Source organism: Rhinolophus sinicus, linkage group LG04 (genome assembly GCF_036562045.2).
Source record: "Rhinolophus sinicus isolate RSC01 linkage group LG04, ASM3656204v1, whole genome shotgun sequence".
Lineage (NCBI taxonomy): Eukaryota > Metazoa > Chordata > Mammalia > Chiroptera > Rhinolophidae > Rhinolophus > Rhinolophus sinicus.
Window position 1 is genome coordinate 152,486,127 of NC_133754.1, and position 25,945 is coordinate 152,512,071.

General features: G+C 41.9%; 1 protein-coding gene across 4 annotated transcripts in view; it reads right to left on the reverse strand.

Annotated features, from left to right (window-relative positions):
• Window positions 1-25,945, reverse strand: part of FRMD3 (FERM domain containing 3) — a 248,414-nt gene that overhangs the window by 20,002 nt on the left and 202,467 nt on the right. For 3 of the 4 annotated variants that reach the window (XM_019750148.2, XM_019750147.2, XM_019750150.2), the window contains exon 13: window positions 21,338-21,459. In XM_019750148.2, coding sequence (XP_019605707.2) covers window positions 21,338-21,459 — 122 coding nt within the window. The remainder of the gene's footprint in view (window positions 1-21,337; window positions 21,460-25,945) is intronic. The other variant, XM_074330596.1, reaches the window with a different exon arrangement.

Genomic DNA, 25,945 nt, shown 5'->3' on the forward strand with positions numbered 1-25,945 from the left:
CTCTCTTGCCCATCCTTACCACAAGCCTCTGACACTAGGTTCACCCTTGGCTTCTCTCCCAGCCGCCACTGGCAAGCAGGAAGCTGGAAGCCCTCACCTTTCTCCGGGCACGGAATAGCAACCCAGGGCAGGGCACCTACCAGTGTTTCTAGCTGTGATCTTGGAGCCATGTCTCAGCAGACGGACAAACACATCGCTGCTGCAATGGTTCACCATGTGCAAGCGGAGGCCCCTCCGAGTCTGGATCTTCACCAAGCATTTTGCCATGCTGGTTCTTCCTCCTCCCTCAGTCTCTTCTGCCTGTCATGGGCCGGGGAAGCTACCACCAGCCATAGTAGCTTTGACCTTTCAGTAACTGTCCATTCTGTTTTAAAGGACCGAGGCAGGGCCCACTGAATGAATCAAATGTCAGTTCCTGATGCAGCCAACAGAAATAACTCAGGAGGGATCAGCATGGGGCGGAAGGAGGGAGGGGACTCTATTTTTAAACTCTCCACTCACTCCTCTAACAAACAATGACATATTATGCATCATCCCTACCCCAGCCTTTTCTAAACCATCTAAGACAGAGGACCCCACCCAAATGCCTTAGCCTAAGACTCGAACACCCCATAAGATAAAACTGGGCAACTCTACAATGGAGAAACAACCCACCTTGATTTCCTTTTAAAAATATTTATTGAGCCTTTATTATGTTCTAGAGCAGTGCTGTCCAATAAAAATATAATACAAGCCACATTTTTAAAAAGTATTTTAAAAGTAAAAGAAATATGTTAATTTTAATAATGTGTTTTATTTGAAGCCTAGATATCCAAAATAGTAACGTTTCCATCATTTCAATATGTAACAATATAAAAATTAATAACGAAATAGTTTGGATTCCCTTTTGGCACTAAGTCTTTGAAATTGATGTGTGTTTGCACACTTACAACACATCTCAATTCGGACCGGCCACATTTCAACTTCTCAGTAACTCCACGGGGCTGCTATGTTGAACAGCACAGCTGTTCTGAGAGCCTCACAGCATTATCTCCATCCTCACATGACGCTAATAATTTTCTTCATTTCATAGAGAAAGAAATAGCAATTCCTCAGAGAGGGTAATTGACCTGGCCAAATTCACAAAGTTAATATGCAGCAAAGATATGATTTGAACCTAGGCATCCAATTAATACTTGGAGACTAAAAAAACAGTGCTCCAGAATGAGAGATGTTAGTGCCCCCACTTCTAACCAAGTGTGTTTTAAATGCAGGATCCAAACAGTACATCTAATTCAGCACTTTGAAAGTCCTGCACTTGTACATCTGAGGCATAAAATGTGCTTGCATCCCAGTGTTCAATGCTCAGAGAGCAAACTGTTTTAGGTCATACTATATATGAAAAAATTTCAACTGATTAATAACTGTGCCCCACACACTATCTTTCAGTTGTGTTTCTTCACTGGTACATTTTTCTCACCTTCATTTTTAGAAGAAAAAAATTTCCTCACAGAAATTCATCATGCATGTATGCATTTCTCTACTTTAAATAGCTACTGTGGCCAAAATATGATTTTCTAATAAAAATATTATTTTTCTTCCTTGATAAAACAAAGCATTACATTCAAGGTAGTCAGCTGAAATTTTGCATTGTTATACCTCATTGTGGGAATATAAATTGATTTAGCATTTCTGGAAAGAAGTGTACCAAAATATATTGAGTTTTATAGGTGTGATATTCTTTGACCCAGAAATTTCACTTTTAGGAATTTATCCTAAGGAAATGATTAGAAATGTTGACAAAAATTTTTGGACCAATATGTCATAAGAGTATCATTTATTACAATTAAAAAAAAGTCAATCTAAATTTCCAGTGGGAAAATTATTAAATGCATGTGATGGAATATTATAAAATTTATGTTTAGGAGTTTAATGATATGGGAAACAGCTTACAATATATTGATAAGAGAAAAAAGCAGTTTATATAAGCAATATGACCACAACTATGTAAAAACGTACATTATAGACCAGACTGCAAATTTTGAAAGGGTGGCAGCCAGCTGTGCACTGTGAGCTGAGGTCTCTTCCAGAGACCTCACAAAGGTTCCCACTCCCCTCACACAGGTTGTCAGTTCCAGATACAGTATGGCTATTCCTGTTCTCATGGGGGTTATTCAATTTCCAAACCTGAAACCTGAAAGGAAAATACCCCTAAAAATTCACAAAATCTTCAACCCTTTACAGTTCCCTTTGTGATCTAACTTTGAACAGAATCCCTGTATAATACAGATATACTATACAAGAGTAGGGTCCTGGGATAGTACCTACTAGGGTTTCCCTCACTAGCCGCCAACAATGGATCTTGAAGAACTACTGAAAATCTTTCGGATGCTGAAGAACAAATTAGAAAATCCCTATTCTAGATGAATCAATGATTTGCAATAATATAGATGAAGAATTTCAAAGAGTAATGGGGGCTCATTTGCATGGCAGTAGGCCAGGGCACAGATACTGAGAATATCTCCCTTTGCCTGTTTGGAGGGAATATAAATCCCTATGCTTATCATTATGTTAAAACAACATGTGACTTGATAGCCTTCTGTGAACAAACAACAGACCTTCATAAATAAAAAACAAACAAATGAAAAAACAAAACAGAAAGTAAAAAACCTGAATTAAAACTACAATCATTCTTTATTGCCATTATTTTCCATCAAGAGTTACTTTCCATTAATTCTCAAGCTTAAGATCTCACCGTGGTTTTAACATGTCTCCTCCTTTCCTTTTATTAACTACAACTAGCCATAATATTTTGCATTTCACACCTTTTTAATTTTGCCTTTTCTTGAACTTGTTCTCACTCTTTATGCTACTTTTCAGAGAGCCTAAGTAGATTCTCTCATCCTCTTTCTTCCGGGGATTTTCTGCTTTTGCTTACAGAAAGAGAACACCTAGGAGGACCAGCACTCCATATTGTCGCAGCTGTTTCTCTCTGCCTTGTCCTACTCTGTCCATAGATATGGCTACGTTTCAAGAGGAAACAGCAAAGGGAGGCATGGATGTAGAGCCAACACAAAGATTCTGCAAGATACTGCACAGGGAGGATCGTTCTTGTTCCAGGCACTGTGATCAAAAGAACAGTATCAACACTACAACATTCAGAAGCCCTTGAATATCCTTCCTGTTTAGATTCATCTGTTTGGAGAATCGGGGATGCATGTCTGGGCAGAGACAAGAGGCTAAAGAAAGCAGAGGATGTGTAAAGAGGGGAATCGATTTTCCATAATGAGATACCAGAAAGACTGATAAATCAAGCAACAGGCAGAGAAGAGGAAGAGAGTTCAATGAGAGCTGTTCACAGGCCTGAGTTCCATCTCTACTCTGTGGCAACATCCTGACACAGATTTGGAGAAACCAAACAAGTCTGTCTCCACTTTGTGGGTGACTTGGAGCTATTGGACCACTTGGAGCCCTGGTGTAACTGTGAAATGGAGGCAATACTCCTCTCGTGGTAGCTATGATAAGGAAAAGAGATCATGCACGTCGACTGAGTAGTATAGCATTGGTTCCTAGTTGATGCACTAGAATCTACTAAGCAGTTGTACAAAGCAAGGTTTATAGCACAGGCTCTGGGTTCTAATCCTGGCCATACTGTTTATTATCTCTAAGCTTCGGTTTCCTTGCCTGTAAAGTGAGCATAGCAAAGGCAGTGCCTGCCTCCCAGGGTTGTTGTGAGAATTAATGAAGTTAATCACTGTGGCATATTCCTATCAGTGCTGGCACAGGAATTACTCAAGAAATGTTAGGGACTTCTTTCTAATGCGTGCTCATTCCTTTTTCTCCTTTACTCAATGGGAAGACAGTGAGGATTGTACATAGTCTGGATTCTCTTCCTTCTATCAACCATCTGCCTCTAACATTTCTAGTTACTTCTCCCCGAATAGTAGGGAAGCAGTACTGCTGATTGTTAAGAGTTTGCCTGACCAGCCCTGTAACCTTGGGGAAGTTACATAAGCTTGTTGAAATGCACTTTTCTGTCTGTAAAACAGTAATGTTATCGGCTGTTATGTAACTGGGTGGTTGGTACGGAATAAGCACGTAATACATGCTAGTTATTTTAGTATATCATCAATGTTGTGTACTGATTAGCTGTTTTAATAACTAATAGATTTCACAGGTGTAGTGGATTTGGCCATTAGTTAAAATAGTTACAGAGATTCACTGAAATTTTAGCTAACTGCTAACTCCAATTAAAAAGATAGAAAGTGTTTACATACATGAAATGTTCTTTGTAATAAATTTAAAGTATCCATGATTAAGAATCCTTGGGACTATAGCATATCTTAGAGGACTTTTCTAATATCATATTAATGGAATAAAATATGTTAATAAGATATTTGTGATGCAGTGGTGTATAGTAAGGAGAACTGGAGGCAGTTCCCAACACTAAGTGACAGGGCCTCATAGCCAGGTAGTCAATCATCCATATAATTCAATTTCCTCATTCATAAAGTGAGGTACCAATATCTGTCCTGTCCATTTCAAAGACATGATCATGAGTCTCAAATTAAGATAGCCTCCATGAAAAACAAAAAACAAAAAAACCTCTGAAAACATGTAAGGTGCTCTGGCATATCGGATACTCTTCCTTTTATTATGCCCCTTATCAGATGAGACACTCACTGAATGTTTCCTGCTGCAAAATGAGAACCCTGCCCATTGGGATCGGGCATCACCAGGTACTGGTGGGAGGAAGGCCAATAAAAACCCTCTGGAGAATTCTAGTTGCAGACAGAACAGAATTCAAACAGCTGGGCTCTCCCCACTGCCATTATGGGGAAAAAGAATGCTCTTTGCAGCAACTCTGGCCACAGAGCATTTTGGTATAAGGGTCATCCATCTGTATTCCTGACCATCCCATAGACTGATAAGTGTGGCATCTCTAAACAGGCAGCTGAGTGAGCCATGACAGAGAGAGAAGTGGACAGAGCCTGGCAGGGCCCTCTGTCTGCTCAGGCTGCCAGTGATTATTTCTAAACGGGCAGAAAAACTGAGATAGAGTGTTCAGGAAGACCATCAGACATTGCTCTGCTCTCAGGTCCTGCCTCCCTGTCTCCTGTCCCTGGCTCTTTTTGTCCCAACCTTTCAGTGTCAATATCTTTGAAAATACATCTTAGGTGGTGGTTGTTATTATTGTTGTTGTTATTTTTATTTTAAAAGTACTACTTTTACAGTATAAGAAAGTTGAGAACTAGCAATCGTTAGGAAGTAAGTGAAGGAGATCCCAACAGTCCTTCAAAATGCAACAGCAGAGAGAAAACTGCTGTTGAACATTTGTTCTATTTCTTACCAGACATGCAGAAGCTTTAAGATTAAATGGGGTGCAAATACACTTAAAATATTTACAAGTTGGTGAGGCCTAGAGATGCCAATAATTGAGTTTAAAATTTTAACTTTGCAGCCTAAAATACCAGTGAGTTGTTCTATATATCCTAAGTGTGATACTTTGAACAAAACATCTAAAAACTGAATTGTTTTCTTTAGCGTCCGATGTTCTCAGTGCCTTTTACCAAGTTCTGAGCACACCTTGGCTTGCCCATGCTCTCCCCCTGTCTCCTTCTCTGAGAGTACTCACAGTGGGCTGCTCTAGAAGGTGCTCCACAAGGGGTCCAGGTGAGCCAGTTTACAACCTGGGTGGCCAGTCCTTCATTCATCACATATGTATTCCCTGAGCACCTTCGTGCGCTGAGCACTGGCCCAGACCCTTGTGTCAAGCTGAGTGAAGCCCGATAAGGTCTCAGTCCCATCCCAGATGGGGACACTGACGTGTAACAAGTAAACTGAATTACCAAACAAACCAGATATCGCTGTGAGTACTCTGAAGGAAATGAAAGGCTGTTATGATCATCAGTCACTTGGCAGGCGTGGGGTGTGGAGGGGGTGACATTTCAAATGGAACTGTTGGGGTACGTGTCTAAGAGGGTGATATTTACCTTGCATCTGAAAAGGAGACAGAAGGATCCAGTTATGCAAAGCTTCATACACCGAATGCTTATATGTGGTGTGGAAATCGGCTTGGGAACTGTCTTCCTGGCACCCGAATCAGAGCCTTCATTATTTTAGCTTTACAGGTAATAACAAGTCATACTTACAGAGTGTTTCGTAGGTGCCAGGCGGTGTTCTTAGCACTTCATATGTATTCTCTCAGGAATCCGGATCTTAATTTTGAGAGTGCCTTTGTCTTTTTCTTAGTAAAAAATAATTCATCTCATATTGTTATGTGTCAATTAATACTCATGACAAGCTTATTAACTAGGGTTAGTATGCCTCAATTTTACAGAGGAAGAAGCAGAGGCTTAAAAATTAAGAGCTACTTCTTATTGAAAATAAAGTAGTGCCATTACCAGGAACATCAAGCCCCAAACACACAGCATCCCTCCCCCTCAGCCTTTATCCAGTCAGTCACCCGCCCTGTCAATTCCACCTCCTGATTCCTCCTCACCCACTTCCCTAGTCACAGTCACCTCACCGGACTCCAGTGCGATGAGAGGTCTGTCACCCTCTCATACACTGTCGTCCCCGAGCATCTAGATACAAGAGTGAATTTTTAAAAGTACAAATCTGTTCACTTCACTTGCTTCTTAAAACTGTCAGAAAACTCCCTTCAAATATACCCAGTGGGGACCTTGTCGGGACTTTTAGCTCATAAATTTAGAACAAAAACCTAGTAATAACTTGTCACAGCCACAGAATCTTAACAAATGGAGATGGAATGCATAAATTTACGGGAAAATCTAAAGGTGAAGAATGATATACAACATTTGCTAAACAAACTTCTCAATTAGGTCCTGGAGTATAATGCTGGGAACTTCTCAAGAGCTTTAGAATGACAGCACTGAAGGAACTTCTGAAGTAAATGTTGCTTATTGCTTTGTCTTCTATAGTTTTTTTTTTCCTTTTAGTTTCCTCATAATCCCAATCCTATCAATCAAATCAAAGAGAGGGGAAACCCTGAATGGGGTGAGGGGCAAGACAAGCCCAACCCTATGAAAGCCTTAGAAATAGCATGAGATGCTCTTATTTATAAGGAAATGGGAATTGCGGTTTCCATTTCCAAATCTCTTCTGCCAACCAGAGCAGCCATGCAAAGATGCTCTGGAGAGCGAGAATCACAAGGCCTGCTGACAGTGCTAAGAACCTCCTTCATAGTTCCTTATATTTTCCTGACTCCCTATCTTCTTTACGAAAGGAAAGAGCATATGATCCCAAGAAGTCAGCTTTGGGTAAGAAATCAAAGTTTAAAACATGTTTGTGACTAAAGATAAACGTTTGTGTTGAGTCACTGCCTCTTTCTTTAGAAGAATGAATTCAGCTCCCTGACGTACCCTCAAAGAGATGACTATAGCATTTCTGCATAAAATATTTAAAATGATCATACTTAGCCTCAATAGGATAATTTTTAAATACTTAAAAAGTAAAATTAGAGCAAAGAATAAAAAACTCACTAGTTATTTTTAAGTGATATAAAAAGTCTAATGCATTATAATTATGCATGTACTTATTTTGAGTTCTCAATGGAAGCAAATTAAAACTCTGAATTTTGTGTTTTTCTCTATAATACAGGACTTATATTTAATTTTAGGGCTTACAGTCAGTACCAGTAAAAGTCAGCTGGAATGGCTCCCCTTCCCTTCAACCATCTATCTATCTTCTATTGATCAGATAATAGGTGCTGTGCTGGGAGGGGGCACCCAGTTAGACCAGACATGTAAACTAATGATTAGAGAGAGTTTTAAAAGTCAAATGCAAGCAGCAGTGCCTCCAGGAAAACATACAGCAGAATGGTGGTTCCCAGCCCTGGGGAGTGGAGGAAATGGGGAGATATTGGTCAAAGGGTACAAACTTTAGTTATAAGATTAGCAAGTTCTGTTGAAACTAATGTACAGCATGGTCATTATAGCTAATAATACAGTATTATATATTTGAACGTTGCTAAGAGAGTAGGTCTTAAATGTTCTCACCACAAAAAAGAAATGGTAATTTTGTGATGGGATGCAGGTGTTAACTAACACTATAGTGGTAATCATTTCGCAATACATAAGTATATAAACTATACACATTATGTACTCTTTAAACTTATTCAGTGTTATATATGCCAGTTATATCTCAAGGAAGCTGAGAAAAAGAATCACATGCAAGAATTACAGGGAAGAAAACTATTAGTACTATCTTCAGAGCCAGGCAATATGTCATAGAGGAGGAGCCACTTGAGAACTCAGAATGGAATTACCTGGTAGAGCAAAGCAAAGTGGAAAGAGCAGCCCAAGCCCAGGAGCCAGCCTGTAGAGAGGAATCATCGTAGTGCGCAGTGCTGGAGGGGGAAACTGGGTACAGAATGATGACAGGGTCAGGCAGGGCAAAAGGAGGGCATAAGCTGGGGAGGTGAGCAGGGACCAGATCGTCAGGAGCCATGAACACCTTGCAGGGTTGGACTTTCCTCCACAGTCAATGGAGGAGGTTCTAGAAACTACTTCAAACAAGGGTGATAGCTCTAGCAGGAATTTAGAGGATGGGTTATAGGGAAATCAATAAGGAAGATACTGCAATGTGCTGAGAAAGAGAAGAGGGGATCTGAATTGAAGCTGTAGCTGCAGGCTGAAGAGCTGGGGCAAATATCAGAGTTGCTTCTGAGGTGGACTTGATAAGACTCTGGGGGCTGAGTGAATGCAGGGCATGAGGAGAGGTAACAAGACAGGGATGGCCGCCAGCTCTCTGGCTGGGACAATTGCATAGATGGTAATGTCATTAACTACATCAGAGTAGGAGCAGTTTGGGGATTGGCGTTTAGGGAAGGAAGAGAATATGAGTGTAGATGTAAACCCATTAAGTTGGATGTGCTAAGTGTGAGATGTTGTGTGGCCTCCAGGTGGAGGTGGCTAATAAGCAGCCGAAAGTATAGGGTGGAAGGGGGGACTGAGCCCTCTGTGTGGAGGCTAATAGAAGGGAAATGGAGAGGAAGTCAGGGTCACCTTTATCAGTGAAAACACCGCACCTTGAATCTTGATCTCCTTATTCCAAGTTCAGTAGTCTCCCCACTTTGCTGCTTTGTCTCTTTCTAAGAACAAGCTTTACTGTCTTCCAGTCATAGTAAGGTGACATTTTGAAATATTAATCAATGGGCTTCTCCCTCCATCCATACTCACAAAATTCTTGATGGCCTTTTCTTGATCTCCAGAGAGCAAACCTAACCCACCCAACAATAAAACAATGACCACAAATACCTGACCATTAATTTCACAAAGCATTACTTTAAGATAGAAAGACTTCCCTCACCTGCAGACTGGAGAAAGGGATCCATACTCTGAGTAAAAGGAGAATGAAAGGGTCACAGGTAGAGGAGACGGTGAGATAAAGGATCCCAACCTCCAAAGAATCAAGTACCATCCACTGGCAGCACCAAGAAACCCCAGGGGTGTCATCACCCAACAAGCCAGCCATACATTGTGCAGCAACAACATAACTGTCCATCCTCTGATTTATCTAGTATAAGAAACACACTTACTCACTCAAGGCGCTCTTAAAACCCTGTGAATAAAGATAGGCCTGAATACCTCCAGTTACCCTCACTGTAGGGGGTGGCGGTACCATGAAGGAAAACCTTTCATAGCTGTCCATAGAGGAACCAGCTGAAAATGTCCCACTGAGGTTGGAGACGGACTAGGAATTTCATAACTATAATGCATTCTTCGGAAATACGCATGAAGAATTCCCCTGGAGTAGAATTTAAACCATCTCGCTGATCAAGGTTACCTATAATTCAAATTCTTCCTTTTATAAAAAACAAAATGTTTTTTCTCTACCCTCGTTGAACCTAGGGCTTAAAAATTCCCTGATGTTCCATGTCTTAGATGCATCAAAGCAATCTACTGATAGTGCAGTTTTTGTCAGATACCAGTGTAGCTGCCCAGAATTTTCCCCGAAAGAAATGAGTGACAACACTGTCCTTACTGGCTCCGATTAGAACAACCTCCATGGGTTGTGGTTCTTATTTTCAACCAAGAATATATTTCCTTTGTCTCTGTACAGGATGAGTTTGTTTTTCCATCACTTCTGCTTTATTATTTCACTCCCTTCAGGCATAAGTCACCAATACAGATAAACCATTTTTCTCTATGTAAAGGAAATTAAATTGAGCTGCTTTAATAAATGGAGCTCCATTTTTTTCTCCACATTTCCCAACAGCTTTGCAGATGGTATTAAGAAAGAGGGCATCTGTGTCTCCCTGTCGAAAAAGCCAGGCTCTTCTGGAACTGTGGGCATCTTGTGTTGCTGCTATGTAATCAAGAAGCTAAAGGTAGTAGGACCCAATCCTTCTGCCCAACACACTAGCCAAGTGCCTCTCACATTTGTATTCTAGTCACATGCTCAGTAAGAGAAACATAAATGGCCAATAAATCCAGAACAATGTCTAAGCACTCTAAGCTTTGCCTTTCAAATTATCAAAGATTTTAAAGAATTGTTATACCCAGGTTTAAGGCTACAATAAGAGACATTCTTATATATCATTTGGTGGGAATTGGGGAGGGTGAGAGAGATTTTTATATATTTATGTGTATATGATGTATGTCCATTAAAACTAAAACTGTGGATGAATATTTAATGTCATAAGGAAATGCTTACATTATATTAATAAGTGAAAAAGCAGAACACAAAACAGTATCTTTAGTGTAATTCCATATTTGTTAAAACTATATAGATGAATTATAGACATTCATAATGCAGTTTGAATGTAGGAGATAGATTGCAGGTAATTTTCAAATTTTATTTGTGGTTTCTATATTTTCCAAATACTTTTGATTTCAGGTTAAAAGCAAAAAGAAAAGAACATGCTTGCTTCTGGTAACCCTAATGACAGGAGAATAGTCTCCTTATATGTCTTCTCTTATATAAAGATTGTCCCGCCTACACTTCGAATTTATACATTCATTCACTAATTTGACAAGTATTAATTTAGCTCTGACTATGTGTCAGAACAACTCTACTGCTGGAGATAATGTGAGGGGTGAGACAGGCAAAGTCTTTACTCTCATGGAGCTGATGTTTTCATTAAGGGAGACAGCAAACAGGAGAATACATAAATAAATTAGAAAGTGTCCAATAGTGCTAAATGCTCTGACAAAAATCAGAGTGATGGCATGAGAGAGAACAAATGGGTAGGCTGGGAGAACTACCCAGAATTGGATACTTAGGGAAGACTTCCCAAGGAGCTGAAACTTGAGCTAAGACTTAAGGAAGCAGTCTTGCAAAGACCAGAGGAAAGGCTTTCCAAGTCGCTGAAACAGCTCATGCAAAAGCCCTGAGGTGGCAACAAGCTTGGCATATTCAAGGGAGAATGGGAAGAGCAGTGTGGTAAGAACACAGAGATGTAAGAGGACAATAGTAGGAAATGCTCTGAGAACGGGCGGGGGGCCAAGCTCCACGGCCTCCTAGGCCAGAGTGAGGAGCTTTGACTTTATCATAACTGGATCTGAGTTCTACTGATAAAACAAAAATCACCCTCGCTGCTGTGTGGGAAATATGATTAGGAGATGGGGTATACGCAGAAGCAGATGGAGGGCTAGCATCCAGGAGAGAGAAGAGTGACTGCAGTGGCAATGATTCTGGGATATATAATATTTTAAAAGTTACAGTGAACAGGATTTTGCTGATGGATTTGACAATTTATGACCAGTGGAAGAAATTTAACCAGAGAAGATGGGCGTTTAAAACCAGACTCCTCTACTCAAGATGGGGCAAATACTGTGAAAGCATCTACTCTGGGAAGGAATAGAACATGGCCCCAGGAGACCCAAGACAGGACTGGAGATCCATGCAGGCTGTCAATCAACAGAGCAGGGCAAGACACTAGCCACCAGGTAGGGGTCGGGAGCCTGCCTAGCCCCAGGCAGAAGGGCTGTCAAGGTTCTGGGGAAGTTGAGTCCCAGGGGCAACACCAGGGAAGACTTGGGAAAAGGAACAAGGCTGTCATGTGGACCAAAAGACAGGACAGAGCAAGAAAGAGCAGGACTAGGAACATGGGACAGAGGGCTAGATTGGCTTAACTCCCTCCCAGGTAAGGGAAGGATTGGTCCTCGAGTTGGGGGTGGGGCCAAGCCTGCATGTAGGGACCACGTTGTACACTGGCAAAGAGGCTCAAGCAGGGTCTGACAAGCCCACAGATCACAAGGGATACTTGGTGTTTTTTTAATGTGGATAATCCTTCATTTAATAGCAAAATCCAGTCTATGTTCAGATTATCAAGTGAGTCATCCTGAAAACCCTATTTACTTTTCTTTCAGCCAAAGCATCTGCCCATTTTCACATTTCCTATGCTGAAGTGCAGACTTGGGGTTTTAAAAAGTTCCAAATTGACTTTTCTTCTAAGAGAAGACGATAAAGGCTGTGAGGGCTCTTTCAAGTGTGTCTGGGGTGGGGGACGGGGGTCAACATTCATTTCATATTCCCTTTATGTTGCAATTAATCTTCAGTTTTATGCTGGAAATTTGTAACTCACAAAAAGAAAGGACAAAAACTTAACCCTGCTTTCCTAGAGCATTGTGACACATGCTTACTGTTTCATAAAAAAAGTTTAAAAAGAAGACGTATATGCCTTTTGCTTTCCAAGTTACTGACGAAAAACACATATTTAAGAAAAGCAGCAATTTGAGGGAAGAATTATAAAAGAACGGTCAGAGTGGGGAAGAAACTCAGAAATCATCTCACCTTGTTTCATAATAGAGGAAGTAAGATCCAGACAATGTCAGTGCCCAGCCTGTGCCAGAGACAAGTACGTGTTTATCGGATGAAATGAACCAACTGCAGCCCTCTTACCCTACCCAATGTTCCTTCCACCATCAGAGAATCCCCACAAAGTGGTGTCATGTGTCCACTCTGAAAGTGGAGTCCAGCTCCAATGTAAACTGGGCCACCCCAGAACATGTCAGCAAGAGTGACACAGCACCTACCAAGTAGCTTGGCAAATCTCAGGCCGTGCTTGGGTGACTCATCCTGGCTTACCGGCGTGAAGGACTGAAAGCCTGTAAAATGGCATGTCACCACCGTAACTAGAGCAGATAGATTTCACATCTATTTTAGGAATCTAGAGTTTTGGCATAAACAGGGATTTCAGAGTTTCAAAAACATGCTCTGCCTTTTCTTCTTTGTCAAATCATCTGTAAGATCCAGAGCAGTTTTAGCCAAACTTTGGTGAGGGGGAGTTTGTGCATACTTATGAATAAATGCACATTTGTTTATAAATTAAACACGTGTGCTGTCTTTATATATTACATCCATCATAAAACGTACACAATAGAAATTTTATGAGATGATAAAAGTAAAATCCCAATAGAAGTCTGAATAATTTCTTCCTCCAACCCCACCATACATACACCCCACTCTGGAAGCTATGGCTCTGGGGCCTCCAATTCACCATCAGCCAAACCAAATGGGAGGCTGTACTCCTCTACGTAAGACCTTGGACGTGCACACCAGTGGACACCCCCGGCATCCAGCCTGTGCCAGATGACCAAAGCTTTTTTCTGAACCCTGACCGTACTGCCACAGACCTACTGTTATTAGTGTACTCAAAAGAGTGGAACTAGCACTCACTGCCTAACACTTTCTTCCACATATTTGGCACTGGGTCTTAACAGAAGAGAGGGGAGGAAGGAGATTCTGTGAGATCCCGCCTCACTTTAAGCTTGGGTATCAAAAAAAGAACATTTATTTAACACCACCAACCCACTAACCAAAACAGTAGAAAACAGAACCCCATGCATCTGAAACTCAGAAAAGTACAGCTTCTGCTTTCTAATGACAATGGTTTAGTAATATTTTCCTCTCCTGCAGTTTCTTAGGGAGGTGGTGGGAGTGTTTACTTGTCTAAGTGCCACGCACAATGTCTTTCCCATCACAGACCATGCTCTGGCTGACACAGCTGCTCATGCTTGCTCTCCCCTGGCTCACATCCCAACTCTCAAGGACTGTGACCAGATTACTTCATGGGACACTTGACTGACATTTTTTTTTTCACCCCAGCCATATTCTTTGAAGCAATGAATTATTAATACTGACATGCAGCAGCAAAGTGCCAGCCTGAGCAGGAGCAGCGATGTGGGGAGTTCCACACTGAATTTGCTTTCACTAATAAGACAAAGATCCTTAACACAGACTATGAGTAATTAGAACTAGGCCCGGAGTGAGCCATTCCTTATTTAACTAATTCAGCTTTAAAACCAGAACGTGATTCCCAGAGGGGAGCAAGGCTTTCTGTCTGAAATCGGTTTCCCTACAGCTGGTTCTACTAGGAATTCTGTTTGGTGAGGGCACATTCTGTCCACAGCCTCCTCACTGCTCCTTCTGAGGTGAGGTGACTCTAACCAGTGTGTTGCAAGTCTCCAAGGTGATACCAGGTCCTCACCTGCTATGAGAGAAGACTAAAGGCTCAAATGCTGCCCAGAATACTCAGAAGCCCTTCTCACTGAATCACAGGGATTCCCTACATTTACATAAGTCATTTCATTTGAGAATTCACTTCATATAACTGAAAAATAAATGCAGTTCCTTAGTTTTAGCAACAAGGAGGTAAGCATTTTAGATGTGTTTGAGGTCATCTAAGCTACCTGGGCCAGGAGTTTGAGAACCAGGACTTGTTCCCAACCCCAGTACTTACCAAGCTACATAACTTTGGGCCAATTGCCACCCCTCTCTGAGCTTTCTCATTGGTAGAATCCTGGGAGGTATGCAACATCAGAGATCCGTGAGCTTTTTCTATAAAGGCCCAGATAGTAAATGTGAGGCTCTGCAGGCCAAGAGGTAAAAATCAAGGATATTATGCAGGTATTTACAGATAATCATTTAAAATGTAAACCTTAGCTCTTGGGCCAGGAGAAAAACGGGGGTGGAAGTGGGGGAAGCCACGGGCCATAGTTCACCAATTCCTGTGCTAGAATATCTTCAACATTCCCTCCAACCCTCACAAGCTATGAAAGGTATTCCTGTCCCCAAGTACCCATTCTCACTGTAGAAGACCTCAAGCCATGGTCCTGGAATCTGACCTTGACATTCAGCAAGAGCATCAAAGAGATTAGAGCTAAAAAGCCTTTATGTGGTGCTCATGTTCAATTCTCTCATTTTATAGGTGAGGAACATGAGGCTCCAAAAGGTGGAGTGTCTTGTCTGTGGTCGCCCAGTTGCTCGGTGGAGGAGCCGAGACCAGAGTTCCTATTTCCCCACTTGTCCAAGGCATGAATGCAAAACAGAGCAGTGACCCGAAACACTGAGGAATACTCTACTTCATAAAATGAACAATTTACGGAAATCAGCCAACGACACAACTGCAATGACACACTGTTGGTGTCTTATGATGCAAAATACAAAGTTCTCTCAAGATAAAAGGCACTCAAATCGCATCAGAAACAAGGCATTTAGCTTCCTTACAGCAGTATAAATCCTTAAAATTTCAAAGCTCTCTTTCAAGTGATACAAACTTCTTAAGAGTACCTAAGCTGTCAGTAAATACCAGAGACCAAAGTTCCCAAAATGAAACAAACTCCAAAGAAAAGCACAAAAAGGGTAAAAAGCTTTGAAGAGCTTACAAGCATTACAAACGTGAATTTGCAGAGCTCACGCAGGCCTTTATCTCATCCCCACCAACCCCACCTCCCTGGAGTTGCTCTTGGCATCTCCTACCCTACAGTAGTTGGGGACCCAAACTGTGGTTCTTTCTTCCAGAATTCCACACATGTGGTAATGAATTCTGAATTTCGACTCTGCTAATCTGATACTGCAGTTGTAAGTAAAACCAGAAATCTTCCCTCTGCTCTGTGGAGGCCCCTAGCTCCTCCAGGAGGAGGTGCCCCTGCTGGATGCCCATCAGCAGTGGGAGATGGTGGGTGGAAAAACTTTTAAATGGAAAAGTTCAGAGGAGCCAAATATATGTAGTGCTAAAACGATGCTTTAAACAGCTTTGTATGTGTCCCTCCTAATTCAGGATATTAACCCATTTGCCTGCATTTGCATGAAATATGTTCCTGATTCATTTTGAACTACAGTTCACTTTGATATGTTTTCAACATTAAGCAAACAAAACCAGAATTTTCAAAGTTGTACACACAGAATGGTTGCAAAGGCGTTAAAATGCATGGCAAAGAAAATTGCTAACATTAGCACTGATTGCCTCTAGGAGGTGAGATAATCTGGAAGGTGACTCTTTTTTTCTGCTTATTTATGCTTTTTTTTTATACTTTCTAAATTTTCTATAAAATGATAATTTTTGTTTTATAATAAGAAAATACAAACAAGTAACAATCACAAACCCTGTGTCAGGGACAAGTGAAATTAGAGCCGGAGCTAATTAGTCTGCCATCACCAGGTAGCAATAACCACAAGGGGAAAGTGGTTTCACAGGATTTAGTAACAGCTCCTACAGCTCCATAACATAAAAGGAATTTCAAAAAGACCAGTGCATGGCTCCTAATGCATGTCCTGACATACCTTGAGCCAAAGGAAAAAGAAATAACTTAGCACATAGGGAAACATAGCAGGGAAGAAAGACACTGAATTAATGAGAAAAGGTTAAATATGTTTGAGCAATGGCCATGGAACTCCATAAAGGGAGAAAAGAGAGAGCAAAATTTTCATATCAGATAAGCTGGGAGGAGACCAGAGGGAAAAGAGTGGGCAAAGAAATTCAAAATCAGTGTAACCATAGCAGCCTGGGTTGTTACAGACCTCACCAGTGATGGCACTGGAGCGACTGTATAGTATGTGACAGGCTGTGCCTGGTACGATGTTGAAAGATCCTCACATGGAAAAATGCAGCTGGCCCCACAGGTCACCTGTTATATGTTGGGGTGGGTGGTGGGTGGGGTCAAGAGTATGGCATGCTTGATGGATGAGGACAATACTCTTTTTATATGCTCAAAATGCCTTCACAGGTTCATATACAGACTTTCTAGAATGTCAGTGACACTACTTAAGCTGTCTATAGTTACACCCAAACACTATAAACCACCCTTTAAACATACTCACTGCCCCTCCCATACACAGAGAGAGCTACATCCATGACAAACACATGCACTCACATTACACATGCAACACACAAACATGCTAAGGGGTAGCTTGGAAGAGTTAGTTTTACCACCCTCCTTAATTTCCATCTATTCTTAGTTATAGACATTTTCTCAATCATATGAAAATGAAACCTCAAGCCACCCTCCATTCAAACCACATTGCCACCCCCAAGACACTCCTTTATAGAAATTTTTGTGTCTCCACTATGCTTTTGTTTTGCCAGTACGAGGGTGTCAAACATTTTCAACTCTTACTTATGTTTTGTCTACCAAGGGGAAGAAAGCATGGTGTCCTGCCAGTTTGATTCTGCCAGCCTGCACCATTGCTCTGGTAGACAAGATGATCTTCAATGGGCATCACTAATTGCCAGCTACCAAGTCTCACATGATTAATTTAATTCCCCTTCTCTACCACAACCCAGCATTTTTCCATAATAAAAAATATACTCCATCAATAAACATGCAAACATTTTGCTTTCTACACTATGGAGATCCTACTCCATTTTGCATGTGAATTTATTCAGCTTAATGACTCCTTAAAATATCATTTTTACCCAGAACAATTCCCACCCTCAATCTTTCCTTCAAAACTTTCAGAAGGTCTAAGTGGCACTTTTCAAATGGTTTGCCATGCTCATCTAAAGTTTTCCACAGCACTAATCTACTCAGATCCTGTAACTGAGCAACTTTGAGGTAATACTGAAAACTTTCCCATTGCCTAGGAACTGATTTGTTTTACGTTTTTTTCTCCACCAAGACAGACAACTCCAGAGCTAATCCTCCAGCTGTCATATGAGTGAATGGGGTCACACGCTCTCCCAGAATGCCACTGGCTAATCTGGGCAATCAGGCTCTGCTCAGCTGTCTTTGAGAAACTTGAAGTTCTAGAAGGAACAGAAAAGGGTTGTCAGATAAATGAGTGGTGGTGATCCCAGAGAGTCATGGTGGCAGAGAGACGCCACCACCATGGCCCCCATGGGAGACAGGCTGCAGGACCTTCTCATGACCTCACAGAGACGGTGCCTCTGAGGGTCAAGGTTAAGACCTTTCTTCTCCCAGTCTGATTTTTTTTTCAATTCTTAATCAGGCAACTCTTTTAATAGGACTCAGTACAAATGTGGACCTGCTTATGGATCCAGTTCCAAAATGTGTGATTTGAAACTCTCCCAAACAAGAATCTGAGCCACTATGGAGAGGTGAGGAATGGTGATATCAAAGGTGAGCAGTAATGTCTGAGTCTCCTCCACTCCACGTTTGAAGTTCAGTGAAGCGATGTGCAGTATCTGACTAAACAAAATGGATAATTCCAGTATCTAAACAAAATCAGTTTTGCCACTAATTCCCTGTGTGATCCTGACTTAAATATTCCTGTGTCTCAAGTATCTCAACTTTAAACAGCTTGAAGTCTTTTCACTCAGTGAAGTCTGGGAGACAAGGGCAGAACTGGACAGGAGTCCACGGATTGCATTCCTGCCATGTGATCAGTGACCCCCATCACCAGCTTATTAGCTTGAATCCATTCCCTCCTCCCTAGCCCCACTCTCACTGTCTCAGTTCAGCACTTGTTTATTCTCTAAGCTAGTACAATAGTTCCTGTATGGTTTCTGTGCTTCCAACCCAGGGATTCTCAACCAGGGAGCAATTTTGTTCCCCAGGAGACATCTGGCAATACCCGGAGACATTATTGATGGTCAAGACTGGTGGGGTACCACTGGTATCTACTGGGTAGAAGCCAGGGGTGCTGCTAAGCATTGTACAATGCACGAGCCAGCCTCCAACAAAGAATTATAAAGTTCAAATGGTCAATACTGCTGAGGTGAAAAAGCTGCTCCAGCCGTACTCACCTCTCAGCTACCCTCTGCATACCACAAATGATACAAAACACAACTCCAGTCAGGTCATGTCCACGCTTGAAATCCTTCAGTGCCTCAAGTTAAAGTCTAAACTCTCCAGCAAGTCATGTGAGACCATCATGATCTGGCCCTTTCCTAATTTTCTGCCTCAGCTTTCACTGCTCCTAGGAGTCCTTTTCTCCAAAGCCACACAAGCAACCAGACTACCCATAACTCCTTCTGCCTGTCAGTCTCATTCATTCATTCATTCCTTTGCCCACCAATTTTATGTCAGACACTCTGAGACGAAAAGGGAACAAGACCCTCTCCAGGCAGCTTGAGGCACTCATATTTCATGAGGCATTCAGAAAAGTGAGCACACAATTCAATTAGCAGAGGCAGAACCTCGGTGATCCCACTGCCGCCTCCCCAACAAGCTGTGAGTCTCCAGGGAAGAGAGTGTCTTCATCTTTATAGGCCACAGCAACTTGCACATGCTAAGTATGGTCTACCAGTTGTATACCTTGTCTTTGTCATAGTTGTGTTTAAAAAAATGAATAAATTCCTAGCCTCTTTCAATCTTGCTCTTACTCAGACATAAAAAGTACTAAAATATGACAACCCAAGGATGAAACAAAATTCATCACATTGTGAGTGCCCAGAAACAGAACCCACCCACAAAGGGCAAACATCCTTGTTTAAAGCTGTACTAGTCTCTGCCTATCTTCTCTTTATGTATCAGAGAAATATAAATCTATAACACAAGTATTTATCTCTATGGAATGTCTAAATCCCATCGCCTGACACTCAAAGATAAAACACATGGAGCAGAATCTGACTCTCAAACAGTAGCAGATAGGTAACGGTATCAAAAACACAGAGCTAGGTTCACTGTGGGAGTCAGAACTTTGAATCCCGTGGTACCTAAGATGACTTTGCTCTCTTCTCTAGATTGGGAAATTCATTCTATCTACTGGACATTTAATAAAACTATTGTTTCTACTTCTCTTCCTTTTAAGTTGATTCTATATCCTGGAGGTTGTTATTATTTGCCTAAGCTTCAAAACCCACAAAGATGACCTATAAGGGGATGGATGTTTTAGAAACAATCAAAAGAGTTTTATTAGACATTTACAAAGCCATTTTGGACTTCTTGAAAGAAAGACCTATCAGTTTCACTTTACAGTTAATGAAAGAATTTAAGATTCTGAGGCCCTATCCTTTGTATTTTTCATGCTTTCCTTCCACCCATGGTATTTTTGGCATTCTAGTTGCCCAGTTCTCCTTCTAATCATGAATACTTTTTTTTTTTTTTTCCAGTGAGATTTCCTAAAATTCTTTACACTTCAGTGTGAATTAGTTCTGCTATCTTTCACTCAAGGATTTCTGCATTCCAAGCTACATTCTTATTATGGGCTGAAAAGTTTTTCCAAACTCAAGGAGTTCTTGACTTGAAGCTGCAGGTGAAGGTGACCTTTTGGGGATGGAGCGACCTGCTCTCTTGAAACTGCCCATATCCAGATTTCAAATAATGAAACCAAAAGTACATGAAGTTAAAGTAAAACGTGTTATGTTTGTGTTCAGGGTTCCAATAACTTTATTTTGGATGAATTGTTTTTTAATTTACTTTGAAATTAGTAAGAGTGTGAGATTTGCCTCACCAAGTGTCTGCAGTAAGTGCGGTGAGATTCTTCCCTGAAGTAAGTCCTTAAACACACAAAAAAGAAGCCTGGAAGTACACATGTTGTAGTCTGTAAAAATATAAGAACTTTTGGGTTGAAATGGACTCTATATCTATTAGCTTGTATCAAAACTGTTAGACCAGGACAGATGGAAAAGGGAAGAAAAAAGACTGGAAAAATGCTGAGACAGAAAGGGGATGACCAGTGTAGAGACACTTGTGGAAAAATTTTTATAACCCCTAATTTAATTGTGATTATAGTGAAAAAACAACAACAACAAAAAAAACCACAGCCATCCAATGAAACTTTACGCAATGATGGAAATGTTCTCAATCGGAGCTGTCCAAGATGGCAGCCATTAGCCACACGTGACTCCTGAGCATTGGAAATCTAGCTAATATGGCTGAGAAACTGAATTTTTAATTTTAACTAATTTAAACTTAGTTATAAATAGCCACACATGGTTAGTGGCTACCATATTGAACAGTGCAGGTCTAACATCATTACTCTTTTAACGTTTAATTTTAGAAATACTTCGTACCAGTGAACTCTCTCCAGGAGAAGCTGATAGAACTCTCATTATAATGTAATCTTCCAGCTGCAAACAGCTGATTCATTAAAAACTCACTCCAACCCTCACCCTAACCATTACCCAACCTACCCAGGCTTGGTGCCTCGCTCATTCCTCCAGGGTAAGCCTGCAACCGTGGCCTCTGGAAGGAAGTGTACTTACCCTCACCTAGTGGAAGCTCTTCCTGTTCGCTGGAGGAAGGGAGCAGGGGCTGCAGAGGCTCCATGTTAATGATAAGCTGTTTGTTCAAGGAGTGGGAACTGCGGCTCTGGGTAATGTTGGCTCTGAAAACAGACACAAGTCAGATCGGGTTGGTTTCCATCGCAAGCATCAGCCCCTCCATCTCAGTAGGCTGCCCAAGCTGGAACCTGCCTCTAGACTCACACAGTGGGTTAGGCCAGTGGTAACAATGACATACCACTCAGGACACATCGCTCTTTTTATCCTTAAGGTCTTGAAAAAATGTCTGTGTGCTCTAATGCAATACAGTAAAAGAAAATGCATTTCCACATTTGTCATCAGATTTGGGCAGGCAGGTGAAAACACAGGCATTTGAAAAAGACATGGGAGGCAGGTATCACTACCTAGACAATCAGAAAAGTGAACGAAGGGCATGGCTCAAAGTAATTTAACAACCACCAAAAAAACAAAAACAAAAATCTCGACCAGTCAGATGGCACAGATGCTTTATAGCTGTGAGCTATCTTAGTGTCGCTGGATGTCCAACATTTAATATCAATGTTTAACAACTCAACTCAAATTCACAGCCCACTCACCAACCAGCCACAGAACCCAGCTCTGCTTTCTCCTCTTGAAAGGAGCACACGTGTGTGTCAGTGGCTGTGACAGGCATAGATGGCAAACCGTGCAAGCATCTCATCAAGACTATTGGCTAGCGGCTAGGAAGCCCATATACACTTCCTGCTGCAGGGGAATGGCTGCTGTGCTGATAGACAGGAAGGTGGGTGTTTGAGCACCTTTCCCCTCCCCGTTTCCAGTCAAAACCAAAACCAACCCATCCTTCAAATATGGTGTCAAATGTCTCCTTCCCCTTAAAGCTGTCCTGGATTGGCCTCACCACACACACATACACACACTCTCTTTCTTGTTCTCTGCTCACAGTACTCTCCCTTCATTCACAATTCACCGCATTTGGCATCTGTGTCTCTGTAATTAGGTTGTACGAATCATAGTCAGCCCCACCTTGATAAGCTCCTTAAGGACAGGCTCACCTATTCGTGCTTGTCTGTCTGCTGTACAGCACCTTGTGTGTCCCTGAAGGGGTGTTCAGGTTTGAAACTGAATGCAATCCCGGCTTGACATAATTGCCATTGCAGACTGGCCATAGTGTTCCCCAGGCCAGCTGGCAGGACTGTCTTATAGCCCAGGCATTTCTGCTGGGAATATGGGGTAAGGAGAACATCGGGTAAGATCAGGATGCCTGTTAGCATCTTGAATGGCTGGCACTGCCTGGAAAAGAAATTTATGAGGGTTTGCCTAACCATGGGGCCCTTTTCTTCATAATTTCATTCTACAGCACTTACTTTGCTGTATGTGTGTATTGGATGGTCTCCCTTGCTCTGGGGAACCGTGGCCCTCGCCTTAAGCAATTCTCTCTAGAACAATGGTTTTCAAACTTTTTTTTGACTGAGGCCCACATTAAGAAATACATTGTATATCACCTCTCTGTACACACACATACATGCACCCATGCAGGAAGACAGACAACTAAAGTGAATGTTTCACACAGTGATAATAACTATTGCTATGTGTGACTCACTGTTTTCTTTTTTTTTTTTTTTTTTTTCCTACGCTATTTCATTTTGTTTAAAGTGCTGGTCTTGACCTATTTTCACTTCATGACTCATTAACGTGCTACACACAGATGGAAAAACACACATCTAAAGGAGGAGACTGATGGCCAAGGGTCCCACGAGAACACTAAGGAAGGGTACCTGATCCTGCCATGAGTGAAGGGACAGCAGGAATGACTTCCCAGGGAAAGTGATGCCTACGGTGAGTCCTAGCAAACAGGGGTTGTGTTTACGGGGAAAGAAGTGCAAATGGGAATTCCTTGCAGGGAAGGTAGGAAGGAAGGAGTACGGAGGGGAGATTAAAATTTAACATGAGCAGGTCCTCCTTTTATTGTGAAGGGTTTTCATTTTTTGAACTTTCATGGGATTTTCACTGGCCCTGTGGCTATTCATAATTGATTCAATCTCTGCAAAGCAGAGGTGCAAACTGATCCAAGCTTCACTGCAAGCAAGAACCCACCAGCACAGTTGTTCTAACAATAAATATAAGTAAATATAATAGTGGAATTCAAATGGCCCTTTTTTAGTTTACAAAGTGATTTGTATACACTTTGCCTCATTTGTGTGAACCATGTACCTTTCTGACCTCTGAAAAGCCCGTCTTGCAAAAACCAACTCTGAGTTGCTGTGTTCCATCTCCGAGCATGCACGCCAGAGTAGCTGTCAGCAGCCCTACCCCTAGAAATCACTGCATACGCTACAACAAGCAGGAACCTGAGCGAACCTTTATGGAGGGTCTTTTGCTCCCCATCATCCCTCCTCCCAAGTCTCTTTCATTGGAGGTATCAAGCATCCTGCTGCTTGCCTCCCACGAATTACAATGTCTGGGAAGTTGCCTGGTGCTGACAGGCTGAGCTCGCCAGGAGTGACCTCACAGGTGGATGCTGCTGGGCACTGGATGGTTAGGAGGATGCTGACTCAACCACTATGCTCACAAGCTCCTACTGCTTTGATGTAGCACAGACCCAGGGCCAGAGTCAGGGGCTTTAGGGTCTGCTTAGGGTTAGGCCAGATGACACCTGTGGTGGATTGCAACCCTGGGACTCCCCAGTTCTCTGATTCAGGGATGAACATTACTTCCCTGATAAGTGCAAGACTCAGATAAACCCAAAAGTGGATGCCACTAGGGGTTTCCCTGAGAGCAGCAAGAATCCAGGGCTCCAGACCTTGATGCTGGCACTAGGACAGCCAGAGGGAAAGACTAAGCAAAATCAGAATCAGAACACAAGACTCTCACCTTTCCCTACCACCTCGTTTAGACTCAAGGTTTCCCTTTTCTTTTCTTTTTCTTTTTTTTAACCTCTCTCCTCACAATCTTTTTAAAGGTGCAAACTGATGCAAGCTTCATTTCAAGCAAGAACCCACCAGCACAGCTGTCCTAACAATAAATATAAGTAAACACAATACAAGCATTCAAATGACCCTTTTGTAATTTACAAAGTGATTTGTATACACTTTGCCTCATTTGTTTTTTTCAATGTGCCTATAAGATAGGCAAGAAAAACAGCATGTTTACAGATGAGGAAACTGAAACTCAGTGAAGTTATGGAACTTGACTGAGACACTCGGGTGGCCAGACTCAAGGCTCAAACCCAGATGCTGATTCCCAGTCCAGTGCTTTTGCTGTGCCCCACATTGTCTTTCTCCATGGTTGTTCCTGCAACGCCCAGAGGAGACACCATTTGCTACCCATAACGTCCTGCCGTTTGTGGCTGTACAAGGTCCCACTGTGTCACAAATTTTTCTAAAGGATGTGCCGACATCCCGATCAGCTCCCACTCTGCCCTTCAACCTGAGCTCCTGAGGTAACAGTTTCTGTGGCTGAGGGTCTCCCCAGGCCAGGTGAGGGTCAGCACCACGTTTCTCCACTCCCATAATCCACCCATTGCTCACTCTGCAAAAATGCCTGGCCCACTCTGCAGCCCACGAATGTGCGTACTCCTGGCACAGAACAGTTTCCAAACAAAACTGTCGTTAAGAGCTCTACGAGCTCTACTAAGGAACAAAGGTTTCCTTTGGGAACTGCAAGTATATTCTAAGACGGGCATCAAACAATGATGGCATAAAACAGAGCAACTGAAATGAGGCTCACAGAGTTCCTGCGTCACTCCTTGGAGCGAAAGGAAATGCTGCTGTCCTGTTATCAAAAACTCCATCTGAACAAACTTTACTGTGAACTTGTCTGCCAGCGTCTATGTCTTGGATGAGAGACAATAATAATAATATCACCACCTCACATTTGTATGACCCTTTGTAAGACACTTTATTTTAATCCTCATAACAAAACCTAGAAGTCAGACAAAGTATTATTATGTCTCATTTTATAGATGAATAAACTTAAATTGATGCTATGAGAAGTTTAGTGACTTACCCAAGACTACCCAGCTGGTAAGCAACACAGCCAAGGTTAGAAACCACTCATGACTCCTCTATAGACAGGTGCTCACTTCAGGTACAAATGCTACCTCTGGGTGTCCCCTGGTGGTGGCTGCTATGCCCAGGTGGCTCACACAGACAGCCCTGGGCTCACGGGGCCTCTGGGATCGGCAGGTGATTCTCACCAAGTAGCCATCCCAGAGGGCTCTGCATGGGCATCTTGTCATCAGCAAAGATCAATGAACTAACATGAGAGGTAGCATCTTCTCTTTTTGAAAAGAAGATAAATCCCAAGCTAGTGCTCTCAGTCTGTCTGCATCTCTCTCTCTCTAGACATACGCATCTCAGCGGAAGTAGCAGTCCATGAACTTGTCATTCTTTGAAAAGTCACCCCAATAAATTTAATTTTTAAAAGATCATAATAAAAAAAAAGAAAAGTAGAATCTCAAGTATGAGGAAAAGTAGATAATTGAAGCCTCGTTGTCACCATTCTAGACTAATGGTCATCTCTGAACACCACTAGAGAAAGGGAGCTCATTACTATACTCTCACTTCTGACAGCCACATCAAAGAAGTTAAA